Source organism: Tympanuchus pallidicinctus, unplaced genomic scaffold (genome assembly GCF_026119805.1).
Source record: "Tympanuchus pallidicinctus isolate F22 unplaced genomic scaffold, pur_lepc_1.0 scaffold2, whole genome shotgun sequence".
Lineage (NCBI taxonomy): Eukaryota > Metazoa > Chordata > Aves > Galliformes > Phasianidae > Tympanuchus > Tympanuchus pallidicinctus.
In genome coordinates, this window is record NW_026294721.1 from 45,731,043 (window position 1) to 45,744,940 (window position 13,898).

At 35.3% G+C, this 13,898-nt stretch overlaps 1 protein-coding gene across 4 annotated transcripts in view; it reads left to right on the forward strand.

Annotated features, from left to right (window-relative positions):
* The window catches only part of ASB5 (ankyrin repeat and SOCS box containing 5), a 36,285-nt gene that overhangs the window by 2,333 nt on the left and 20,054 nt on the right, over positions 1-13,898 (forward strand). Inside the window, exons 2-3 of one of the 4 annotated variants that reach the window (XM_052681577.1) lie at positions 115-227; positions 7,474-7,594. Coding sequence is in view for 1 of the 4 variants with exons in the window: in XM_052681573.1 (XP_052537533.1) it covers positions 8,528-8,723 (196 nt within the window). In the remaining 3 variants the exon portion in view is untranslated. Of the gene's footprint in view, positions 1-114; positions 228-7,473; positions 7,595-8,434; positions 8,724-13,898 lie in introns of those variants that run through there. The other 3 variants (XM_052681576.1, XM_052681573.1, XM_052681579.1) reach the window with 3 other exon arrangements.

The window sequence follows — 13,898 nt, forward strand, 5'->3', positions numbered from 1 at the left end:
TTGTGGCTGTTACTTATGTAGTTGTGAATTTATTTTAAGAGAATCTTTAATTAAATGTCACTTAGAGACAGTATTTGCTCTCTGATGTTCTAATCATGTGCTCTTTTTGTGTAGTATCAGCACTTCAGCAGGATTGATCCCACTGAGCAGCTCATGCCGATGGTGGTCTTCTGAGAGAAAACTGCTTTGAACTTTGGATGAGGTGTTCTACTTCGACGCTCAGCTTTGTGAGTTGTTCCTTTAAGTATCTGTATAAAGAATGTGGCAAGTATTGACACTGAACATCAACAAGGATTGCTCAGAGTACTTTTTCTGCTGAAGTCTGGATGGTTCTAATGCACTGTGCTTGGGGTATGCTGAGATAGATCTCTCACAGTGACTGGCAATTTTGCATGTATTCTTTGTGAACTCCAGGTGAAGAGGGAGAGCTCACTGTGCTTCAACTCAGGTAGTAGAACCTTCAGATTTTTCAGTCCTTATGTTTCTAATTGGTCATACAGATGAAAGCTTAAGGGCCTATGGCATCTTTGGCATCTAGATAGTTAAAGGAAGGCTTTATAGGTAACTTATTTTGGTTTAAGGCCATGCATATACGTCCTAAATTTTACCATAAATGTCTAAATCCTTTACTGAATTTATCTCCTACTGATTCTTAAAATGTTAGCTCTTCAATGGGCAACAGGAACACACAGAAGCAATTGGATATGCAGATGAAAATTAAAATGTATTTTGTCAAATATTACAGCAAATGTGGCCGCGAGCTGCTTGGGCAATTTTTGTCACTGATGCAACAACTCCCTTTCAGTTAGCACTTCTTCTGACTTGGCCAGTTTTACAACTGGTGTGGACAGACCATTGCCATAAGTAGTCATGTTTCTGGACTTCTTCAAAGAGTTTTTGTTTCTAACCTTCTTTTCACATCCATTTTTTCATTATGGACCTACAAATTACGGAGAATACTATGGTAGCTGAACATAAACTTTCACTTGCATCTATATTCCCGTTTCTAATGCTTCAGCAAAAAAATGCCAGGGAACTTACAATGAGTGAACTTGATTTATTAAACAGTGTTTCATTGAACCGCGTAAGTATGTTGTATTGGAGATGGGACCAGATAGACTTAGCTCCAAAACCAGCTGTTTGTTTCAGCACTCAGTGTAGTTCATTTATGGTTCTTAGCAGACCTGCTATCACCCATTCTATAACACAGAAAGCCATGTAAGGTAAAGTCCTCTGATGTATCGCTGGTTTAGCTGAAGCTTTCCCTGTGCCGTGTGCTTTGCATTCTGTGGTGTGAAGCATGTGTGCTACTGATCCACCTCACCCTACTTTTACTTCATTCTCTAAGTCATTCACAAGTTCTTCATCACAAAGTATTTTTACATCTCTTGTAAAACACCAAGCAGAGACTGTCATGCCTCAGCTTGAGGAAAAGAATGTTTTGCCAGCTCTGTCATGATATCATTTAACTGATACCAATTTTAGTGGATGGAAAAACCTTTCTGATGTTATCACTAGCCATGAGAGTCAGGATATAGTGATTCCTGGATATCTGCTTGCTGTATAATCTTTTTACTCTCAGTGCTTCCAAGTCATGAAATTGTCTTAGCAGTTTAATTATATTAAGACCATTTATAGGCACCAGAAATATGCTTTACACAAAAAGGAGATAAATTAAGCCACTTCTACTTGGTCTAGTATAAATTGTGGCCAAAAAACAAAAATAAGAACATTTTAAAAAATGAGGAAAGAGAGTATAAAGACAAAGGAAAGAGATGATTTCACCCCTTTTAGAAGAAATTTATGATAAAGAATTAGTTAAAAGGTTAAAGCAAAATTAAAAGATAGGCCATAATGTAGAATAACAACTAGTAATTATGAAAGGATTTCAAATTGGTGACAAGAAACATTCACCACTCAGATTATTTCAGTCAAGTTTTTGACTTTTGAATAATCAACGCTCGTTATCTTGACAACATAATTTGAAGCCCTTGTAGATAAATAAATAATGATTTTCTGTAGATCTGAGATAGTTTATTAACTCCAAGGAATATTAATGCAAACAGCTAAGGACTGTATAGGTTACAAAATAGCAGAGAGGCATTAGTTGCAGGTGCAAACATGGTAATTTGAAAACTGTCCTCTGAACCAGAATTTCCATTGGTCCTACTTTTCAGATATATACTAACTCTTATTTGTGATGAAAAACAAATCTTCACATCATGGGTTTTCTGGAATGTCAATGTTGCTGACTTGTTTATTTATTTTTAAGTAGAGATAGCTATTTAATAAGAATATGTCATTGTGCTGTTATTACAGAAAAGATTGACTGTAAAAACTGCAGAATGCCAAAATAAATTGTATGAATTCAGATTACTGAGCTGTCTGCTACAGAAACAGCAAGGGGACCCAAAAAAGGTACTATGGAAAAGGGAATGATGTACAAAATAAGGAGACTCTTCAAAGATTAATTAATACAGCTATATCACTAAATTCAGCTGTCAAAAATTACAGCCAAACTTCTTTATTAATAGGCAGTTTGTACATGAGTTTCGACATTATTGTTCACTACTCTTCAAGTGGAGGCTGCTATCTCGGTAGCAGAATGGGTGATAAGGTGTGCAAATGCTTTTTAGTGTAATGTCCAGCAAGTTAGTTTATTAAGAAGTTAAAATTAAATTGCCAGATTCTGAAGTGGCTAAATGCCAATATACATTCCTCTCTGCTAATTTCCTGGAAGGGAGAGAGAGGGGCAAGAACTCAGAGTAGAGGAATGGAATGAGCAGCTGGATGTGCTAACTTTTTAAAATTTCTATGGGGCAAGACTTTTATCTGTCAACAGTCTGTGTGTGTCTGCTGTCTGACATGTTTCTGGTTTTAGTAATGTCTCCAAGTAGATACGTGACTTCTATTGGAATCTCCTGCTGTAGTACTCTTAATAACTCAGTTGTCCAAATGGACTGAAATAAATATTGTAGGACAAATGTAAAGCACTTCTTAGCAGAATACAGATTGAATTTATTTGTAAGCAGGTCAGTTATACATGCTTCATTTCTGTAGTGTAGGTATCAGCTTTACTGTCAGTGAGTAGATGGAGTGATTGAGCACATCAAACATGCTCATAGGATAATTATAGAATTACAGAATATCCTGAGTTGGAATGGACCCAGAGGGATAATGGAGTCCAACCCCTGGCTTCACACAGCACCATCCAGAATTCAAACCCTACGTCTGAGTGCATTGTCCAAATGCTCCTGAATCTCTGGCTGCTCAGGGCTGTGCCCACTGCCCTCAGGAGCCTGTTCCATGCCATCACCACGTAGAAGAACATTTTTCTGACACCCAACCTGATCCTTCAGAGTTCCTTTCCATTCCCTTGGGTCCTGTCACTGTCATCAGAGAGCAGAGATCAGCAACTGCCCCTTTGCTCGCCTCATGAAGAAGCCATAGGCTACCATGATGCCTCCTCTCTGTGGACTCCTCTTTGGACTGATCAAGCCAAGTGACCTCGGCTATATCCCTTATGTGTCTTGCCCTACAGGTCCCACAGCATCTTTGTAGCTGTCCTTTCCTCTAATAGTTTCATGTTCTTCTTGTATTGTGGTGCTCAAAATAATGTTGCTGATAGCAGAGATTGTTTGATATCAGACTTATAGTTGAAGTGGAATCTATCACCACTGTGACAAGCGGCTGTACACTGGGTGTGTAACAAAGTGATATGGCCTTAAAATTTCTGTATGTTCTTTTAAAGGATTGAGAGAGTTAGAAAACTGGAATTTCATAGTCATTTTAATATCTGAAATATTTTTTATGGTTTTAAATATATGTTACGCAATGAGTGTCTGGAGTGTCAAAAGGTATCGATTGATATTTAAATCCTGGGACAGTAATTCCATCCTCTGTAAATCCAGATTTGCATGTCTGTATGTTGGAAATATTTTCCAAAGACCAAACACTAGAATAAAATCAATTTAAATTTGTTAAAATTTAGCAATTGATTAAATAAAATTTTCATGATGTTACAAATGCAAAGTTGTATCATTCCTGTGGTTCAGTAATGGAAGAGCTAGATTTATATAGAATTTAAGTTCCATTGGAGTACTGATTTTTTTTATACAGTGGGAGGAGTAAAAATATGTACCTGAATGCATGGATTTGGAGTTTCTTGAGCAATTCAAGAACTAGTCAAAATAAGGTACAATAGCAAAATATAGAGAGAAACTGGGTATCTAACAAAACTGTGCATTAAAGCTTTTTAAATAAACTGATGTTTTTCAAAGTCTTATGAGAAAGGAGGAATGGTGTCTAAATACAAAGCCCTAGAGTGGAATGAATGTCAGAAATCAGAGCTACTGAGAGAAGGAAGATAACATGTTTTATGGTGTTTGTTTATTTTGATTTCCTCTTGTGCATGAAATATCATTGCATTGCACTGTTTGGACAAGAAAGATAGTACACTTCTTAGAGAAGTGTAACTTTGGATACCAGTTACATCGTAGCACTGCATTGTTTGTGTAGATACTTGATAGACTTGACCTTAAGGCATTTGAGGATGAAAACCAGATGTGAAAAAAGAGGTGGGCCTTTAATTCGTTTATTTTAACAGTGTTGCATTTGCCTCCATTGGCAACACAACTCTTAGATTTTTATTTATAGAATCAAGCTTTGGCATAAGTGGAATTAATTTATAGAATTTTTAAGGATAGCCAACAGGTAGCAGCCAAAAAGCAGTAGATCTGAGACAGTTTGTTGCAATTCTCTGGACCAAAGTTTGTGCTCTCCCACTTTTTTTTTTTTCATTCCTCCAAAACAGCAGCACCACATCTGTACCATCTCTTCCTATTTTACAAAGAAGAGTGATGTCTGGGTTGCTCTACTGGGCTTGAGTTCCTGTTTGGACCCAGCAGCTGTTTCATGCCCTTCAATTTCAGAACTCCTAGGTATCAGAGAAAGATGGTTTGCTTGTTTTTCTGTGCTTACACTGGGAGGTGTAACATGTTAAGGATACAGCTCAAAAGAGCATTTGGTATTTTTAAAGGTTTTATTGACTGTGTTTATTGTATGTTGTGGTGTGGTAAGCCCTTTAAATCTTAGAATAATTTTTTGGAGCCATTAAATGAATTATCATTCAGTATTTCATTTTATTAATGTTATCCAAATTTTGCATTAAAAGAAAAATTATGTACCTGGTTAGTTTTCACTATTCACTTACTGAATATTTCAATATTCACCTATTTTCACTATGCACCTCTTGTTTTCACTCTGAGTATTTCGTTTACAGCAATGAGGTCATCTGCAGAATACTGCTACTGAGTGGTGTTATTAAGCCCATCTTTGAAGTGACAAGGTGAGGCATGGAGGAATTTCTTTTTCAGATGTCAAAATTATTGAAGAAATCAGAATGTCCAGATTGAGTCCATGCTGTTTTAAGGGCTTTCATATTTTTATAATGTTACACATTGATTTCTGTTTGGAAGCCATCACTGTTCTGCACTGCTGCAGATCAGCCTCCAGTTGCTTCACATTGCCATGCATTACAAAATTTGGAACATTTACTATTGCCATTTTTTTATGTTCAGACACATTGACAGTCACAGCAATTGTCAATGCCTTGTTTTATTTACTCAGACTTACACTTTCTGATTTCATTTCCAACATCTGTAGCTTTTGTTTTCTATTTTCCCAGTCTTGCTCTCAGTTATTTTGTGTTCAAGTCTCGTTCTTTGTATTGTTGATTCTTCCAAAATACCACATGAACCTTAACATTTAAACAATTATTCTGTTTTCATATCTGTTTTCATGTGAGAGGGGCTAGAAAGAAATAACAGAAATATTACTAGGACAGTAATTTTGCTAAATTTGCTAAAATAGTTTATTCCTAAACTATTGAGAGTGAACCAAAACTCTCAAAACTTATAATTCATTTCTTAAGCATACTGTTTATAGCCATGGAGAGAAAATTAAGACAGCGTGGAAGACAAGCTTTGATAGAGGAATAATTCTGCTCTTTCTTTTCCTTTTTGCTATTTCTAAATGCAAAAGATTTACAGGTCAGTGAGATTTTTATTTTTATTGAGAAATCACTTACAAAAATTACATGCACCTATGACCTTATTTTTGTAAAGGCACTCATTATTTTTTTGCTCTTTACTGAAAAATTCAACCTGAAGAAGGCACCTAAGGACTGAGAAATTTCTCTGTTCAGTGATTTATCTACTGCAGTTAAAAGAAGCATGAAAACAGTATTGTAAGTGGATGATTAACTCTGAATGCTGCTGTTAACTCTGTTATTTATAGTAATTGCTATTTGGATTTTTGCCTCTACAAAGAAAGGCTCTTCTCTTTTGTTATTTAACAAAACATGGGAGAAGTCCAGATGAGAAAGAACACCTATTAGATTAAACAATATGCAGTCAGGTTGAAAAAAAAAGGGAGTAGGGAGTTGTTCCCATTAGATAATTGATTCTTCTTTATTCTGCATGGCTAATTTGTAAGAACAGGTACTTCAGGTGGTTTGGGAATTGTGAGAAATATGGAAGAAGTAGAAATATGGAAGACAAATGTAATTCATATGCTGAATATGTTATAAAGGGAAATAGCATTTCTGCTAATGCTTAGAACGGAAATTGGCAGTGCTTGCTCAGAACATAATGCCTATTTATCCTTATGGAAAACATGACACCTCAATTCAGTGTCAGATAACAATGTGCCAAATATAAAAAAGGATTTTCATTTGGCATTTTAAGTACTCACTTCTACTTCTAACTATGGTACAAGGAGAGCAGTTCCTATTCTAGCTGGATGAGAAAATGTCTATAAACAAAATTTAGGAGAAAATTGATACTTCTTTTTTTTTTTTTTTTTTTTCCACAGATCAATACAGTTTACACTGTAAACTACTTTGTTATTGCCTCTTGTAGTTACTGTTTTCTATGCAGTTTGTTCTTTTTTCCCGAGAATAACAACTGAATGTCTGCTTCTCTCAAGATAAGCACAGTTTAGATCTTGTTTGTTAATAAATCATTATTTTTTTTCTAAGCATATTTTATTTTTTTTATCATTGTCTTCATTTATAAATGTTTATTTGAGTGTAGTTTTTAGAAAATATTAGTTCTTACTATAATAAATCACTCCTGGAGCCAGGTGATAAGAGGATTTTTATTTTGCCACTTTTTCTTTAGAAATATGTTTTTGTATTGTATCTGCTATGCTGTTCATTAAAGTCAGGGGATCTTTGGATGCAGTGACATTTGGATGATACCCATGGACAGTTGCCAACGTTCTAAAATGTTTTGTTTGGACAATCAAACATGAGAATCCAAAGAAGAAGAGAAAGGGTGTTTTAGTTTAGGATTACTGTGTGTAGAATATTTAAAATTGTAAGTAAATATACTATTTCTTTTTTAATTAAAAGGAAGCGCAATGGAATTAGAACAGGACCCTGACTTATGCTGCCACAATCCTTTATTTTAGGGATATGGCTTACTGAGGAATCTGGTTCTGTCCTGCAGCTCCTCCATTTGAGTCACGTTGTGACACCAGCATTTACTCATTACTCACTAGTGGAACAATTTGTGTGTAACTTCTGATAACTGTGAGTAATAAGCTTCTGGTATATAAGCTAATTAATTCATAAAGAATCTGAGGAACTTTGATTCCCTTCTCTAAAACTGGTCAAGAAATAAAGCCTGTTACGTCATTGGTTTAAAATAATACAAAACTGCACAATGCAATGTGTATCACAGCCATTAAAAACATTCCATGCTTTATATTTAATGGTGCCTTTATGGGTTAATTTTGTATGTTTTTTAAATTTTGTATAATTATGGATAGTGATCATATTTATAAAAATATATCAGTGTCGGATTCCAGTCATCTGCTCCAAATGCCATTTTTGTATAATGCTAAAAGCCATGTATACTAACTATTTTCACTCAGCCTAAACAAAGCAACAGGAAGTGGTCTATTTTAAATCTATGTTTCTTTATTGGAGTATATTTCAAATATTTAGTGATGTGGTCTGTTTTTATAAGAAAGATATTGTTCTGCCAAAAAATGAATACACATAAAAGAGCAGTTGTACTTAAGCAGGATAACTTACTTTAGTAAGAGCTGATTTATTTACGTGAATTACCTGAATTAGAATATGAAACTGTAGTTTAAAATAATATTTTTGGCAGAATCTTTTAAAGCATCTATAAATAGGATAGGATATAAATGGATTAGAAATGCGTAATTTGGAACGAAACACACCTTATAAGAGGAACAAGTACAATCCAGGGTCTTGGAACCTCTCTCTGTTATATTCTGCCCTACTTGCAATCGCTGGGCTAGCAGGAGTGTTAGTGAACTCAATACTATGTACAGTATAAATAATCCTCATATTTTGAGCAGCAAGCATCATGACCAGCTGATATTTTCTTTCCTACGGACCAGTTGTTCCCAAGAGTGCGTGGCTGAAGCCATATGATCTTATCAACACATTTGAGAGCCCTACCCAAACACTGAGAGAGATTTTCGTGCAGCAATGACTGTCATAGAGGAAAGTCGCCCTTTTGCCCAGCAGCTATCCAATGTCTATTTTACTATACTTTCTCTTTTTTGTTTTAAACTCTTTGTGAAGATCAGCCTTGCTATACTTAGTCATTTCTACATTGTAAAAGGGAACCGTAAGGAAGCAGCAAGGATAGCTGCTGAATTTTACGGAGTTCCTCAAGGACAAGGTATGTTTATATTTACAGTCTAATCACTACTGTTTGGGCTTTTTGTTGCTGTGTATTTTTTGTTTTGATTTTTTTCAGGCACTTGCTTGTCTGCAGGAGATTTTTCTGTAGTTCTCTGTTCTTTTTAACAAAAATCTGAAGCAACATTGTTAGATGTTTTTAAGCAAGTTATTATTAGTAGTATTTTTTGCAGGAAAACATTATGTTCAGAATGTATTATAGTCAGTATCTTGTTAAGAGAAAGGACTGTACTTAAGAAGGCTGTACTTAAGATTGACATATATTGCCACTCTAGTACACTTTTTTTTATTCCTAATTGCTTTAAAAATTGATCCCACTTTAGCCATATGTGGGTGAAATTTTCCACATTTGTATGTTATTATTTTGCAGTACTCCAGTGAAACTAATCCATGTATTAATGAGAATTATTTCTTGATTAGGGGTTTCCTGTGATTTATTTGAGATTATTTGAGAAGTCCTTCTGCTTCCTCTGAATTTACATCTTGGCAGGTATCAGGAAGCTACATACTTGTCAACTTCAGCTTTTGGGTGTCTGTGTGACCCACTACATTTTACTGAGTTGAAAGCTCTTTCAAAATTCTTTTTTCTATTTGCTCAAGCAGAATTTTGGCAGAGCTGTGTATTGCTGTTTCCACAAGCTCACCTCTGCTGAGACAATGCCATTTTCATTTAATTCTTCTTCTGGGTCACAGAACACACAAACTCTTTTCTTGATTATGCTGTCCTATTGCACAACTTTTTCTCAATATGGGGTCCTTGCTGCCTTGCTTGTGTCTTGTGGTTCCTTATGTTCTGAGATGACAGAAACTTTAAGTTAGACAGCATAACAGGAAGGGTTGTCTCATCTCTCAACACATTCACCACTCATCTTTAGGCACCATAAAAAAACAAGAAATAACCTGAGTTAAATGCAAAGTGGGAAACAGTAGAAATATGCCAGAAACAGCTACAGATCTGAAGATCTTTTCATTCTTCTATACTGGGACAAAGCAGAGATTAGTTTGTGTTACACGTTCACTTGAGGTGGATTTATATTGTGTCTTCTCTGCATGATTTAGAAAATTCTGGCTCGTGGCTTCTCCATCTGAGTATGTTAATGAGAACATTTGAACTATTGCATTACTGTGCGTGTGAGTTTTTGTGTTAATAATTGTATAGATGTATGTGTGGGTGTATGCATGTAAACGTATTCACTAGAGTGGGATGGCAAGGAATGACCATCTGTCCCACTGGCAGAAACACTCAGAGGGAACATGTTAGTCTTTGAAATTGGGACGAACTTTTTGTTAGAAACTTCAGGCTCACTGTAAGGCAGATCAGTCTGGGAAGACTGACAGAAAATCTGAGTAAGGAAGGAGAAGGACTGGGAGAAAAGTAGAGGGAAAAGAATAAAATGCATCAAGTTGGAAGGCATTTGGTCTTCCCTTATCTTGCAGTCTGCACCTTTGCTTGTGTTTGAAGAAGGGATCATATACTGCCTCAGTTCACAGCATACTGTGGCATCAGGTTTGTTTATGTTTGTGAAGTACAGTTTGAGGATGCCTCAGTAGAGACTGTACAGTACCATGTAACTTTGGTTCTCAACTTCTCAAATGTCTAGAAGATGTTCAGTAAGTTATGTGAAGCCACAACTTCTATTAAATGATAAAATTAAATATTGAATATCCACTTAATGAGTGATCTTGAATATGTGTTTTTATTAAGCACACAAAAGCCTCAGCAGGAAACCTCCCCACAAAACAAAACAAAAAATAACCTATTATTGCCTAATTGAAATTTATAGAATCTTAAAAGTAACTCCTATTAGAGGAAATGTTAGTTTTCATTTTCTAGTTTAAACTTGATTATATACTCCTAAAATCCTGTTCGTGCTGGTATTTTCAGTTTCCTTGCAATACTACAGAATTACTTTTTGCTATTAAAATGATTTGGCCACAATAGAGTGCTATAGTATTGAAGAAGGAAAGATCTTTTGAAAATGAAACAGGCATTATTGCAGTTTTACCAACCTGAGTTCTTGAACTAAAATAAACCTTTTTTTTTTTTGCAAAGCCTGTGTAACCGAGGACATTTTATGTAGTTGTGATGGGACTTCCTTTATCATACTGAAGGTGTACAGGATAGGTCAGTACAGGATTTGAGGCCTGTGTAGTCCTGTTGCTAGACAGAAGTAGTGAAACAGATGATATTTTCTTCCTTAATAATTCAGAAATATTTTCTCTCTGGTTTGGATAGTCACCAGACTACTGTGTTAAATTTATTCTTTCAATCTCAGTGCCCATAGTTAATCAGTAATGCATATGTGGCATTGAAATATATGAATTAGATCAGTGTTCAGCAATAGGTAAGTCCAGAAATGTGCATATAAAATCTCTACTAATTATAAGTCATAAAATTTGTTGAAGATGAAGTCTGAGTAACACTTTCTAAAGCTGAAAGGCACCTTGAGAGGTAATTTGGACTCTCTAGTACCAAATAAACATGGATTGTCAAATTTTTGTCTAACCTGTTTCTAAAATGCTCTGTAATAGTGATTTCTGTGGTATTTTGATGCAACCAGTGCTGTTTTTTACTGTTCTTATCAGTAGAATGCTTCCCACTTATCCCAAGATCTAGTTAGTTTTTTATTTACATGAACCAAACATATACAATATAATTAAAGTACTTAGGAATTCTTCTCCGAATAGGAAAAGTGTCTCCTCTCCTCACCTCTATGCTTTTCTGGAGTAAAGAGGACAGGATTTAACTTGGTCTGTGCTCCTAAGCTTTGTTTTCTAGACCTGGAATTGCTGTTGCCATTTTTGGACTTGTGCTAGTTCAAATACAGTTCACAGACATTTTTACTGATGTATGGTTTCCCATGTTAAATAGAGTGCTCCAGCTGAGCCTTTATTAGTGGAACCGGTGAAAATATCAATTGTATAAAAGTGGGACAGTTAGGTCGTGTGCCATGTATGTGATATGTATCACCTATGTATCACCTTCTGGAGAGAGGTTTCTTTTTTTTTCTTTTTCCTCAACAGTCTAGTATTATGGATTCAGTCTGTAGCCAACTATAAACCTGATGTTGTAACAGTGTCATCTGCATTTGCCTTTTTCCTTTACACTTGCCTTTAGCTAACTTGACGCAGACAATTTCTCCATTGCAATGAAATCTATTTTGAACTGTTTCCCTCTGAGCAGTTGGAACACCTGCAGTTCAGTGTCATATACTGATTTCAGAAAAAAACAAATGCAGTAGTCTATCATCTACAGTATTAGAACACTAAATAGCACCAAATGCAGGAGATAACTCCGCAGTCTTTTGTATTTTTTTAAAGTGCATTAAAGACTATGTCTTAATAAGCTATTAGAGTTTATTTTTTTCAGTGAATATATAAAATAATCAAATGAAAAAGGAAAATCCATTCTATTGTAAAGGTTTCATTTACATTTACTTTTAACTTTGGCACTCATCTTGTAAACACTTACTCATATACACATTCTTGCCCCATTGAATTGAAATGGACTGATTTGTTATTCAGAACTAAGTGCTTTGTAGTCAGGGTCTTACAGCCAAGTTATAAATAATTATGATATCTAGCTTTTCTTTTTTATTGTGCTGAAGTGAAGACATATTTATTTACTATTCTATGAAAATCATGACAGTTGACACGTTATTTATTTATTTTATGGAAGAAGTCACAGCACATACATATTTATTCACTTCTATAGTTCTGTACCCTATAAACTGACCTACACAAATGAACTTGCTTGCAGATTAATTTGGGGTATAATTAGCTTCTTAATAGGCTATCTGCAGTGACAGTGACCTGCACAGTAAGATTAATTCTCTTCCTGTATTTCCAGACCTGTGGAGAGTTAATAACTCAGGCTTTTGTGCAGCTGCTGCTTGATAGAAACTGAAAGATCAAAAGCAACCTTCAGCCTATTCCTACTATTCCAACCAGCTGGCCATAGCATTAAAGTAGTCTACAAGAGCTGAATTGAAGGTTCAGCTGATATTTGTATTTTCTTTGCATTAAGATGAGGTAGGAGGATGATAGTAGAGATAATTTAATAGAAGCTGGAGTTACAGTTCCCATAAATACATACTGGGCAAAATATTTAATCAAAATTAAAACTGACACTCAGTAACTATCAGAATGTTTGTAACTACAAGCACATAGTGTTGCAGGGGAACTTTCTTCTGAAGGAATCATTTGGTAGAAGTTATTATATGCAGCAAACAACTGGTCATGCACTGATACAGGCACGTGGTGTCTGTACAGAAGCTAAGCACTTTTGACAGTGTGAAATGTTTCATTTTTAATATCCTAATTTTAATTATGTCAAACTCTGCAAAAATCTTCATAGAATATCACCTTATGCATCACTAAAAATTAAGTACACTAGGTGAGTGAGGTAATCTTTTAAGGTCTTTGCCATCCTAAGCCATTCTCTAATTCTATGGGTTGTTTTTTTGGTTTTTTTTTTTTTTTTTTTTTTCCAGAAATGGAGATTGTAGAATAATAGAATAGTTTGTAGAAGGTCATTTAAGATCATTTAGTTCCAACCCGCCTGCTTATTTTTTAGGGCATCTTTATATTTGAATGAACACAGCAACCTTTTTTTGCTTTATCTGCCTTAGCCATGCATGGTAGAAATGACCAGTACTTCAGTTATTCCTGGTTACCCCAAATGAAGCCATTCATGACTCATGAACGCATGCTGCTTAAGACTGGAGTCTCTCATCTTTTGGTATTATGAGACTGGCAAACAGTCTAGGTCTTCTGTTCCCCCTTTTTTCCTCTACACCGATTACTGCTTGGGCAGACTCAAGAAACCAGGTTCACTGAATGCAACTCAAAAATTGGAAGTAATGCTATGTTACACTGCTGAAGAAAGCTTGACTACATTTTTAAGTGCAGTGAGTGATTACGGAGATTTTTCCTATTATTCTGTTGTAACAAGTTGCAATTGATAATGTCACTCAGCAACAGTTGTTAGGTAGGGAAGAAAGGCATGAGGCATTTTCTCAACTTGCATTCCACAGAGATCACAGTTCTATTAATAAAAGCCATATAAGACCTCTACTTGCTTCCTGGATACAATAGAGATTCATTTAGTAATGATAGGAATACTGTATGGCATACCTATTCTCCATACCACTCA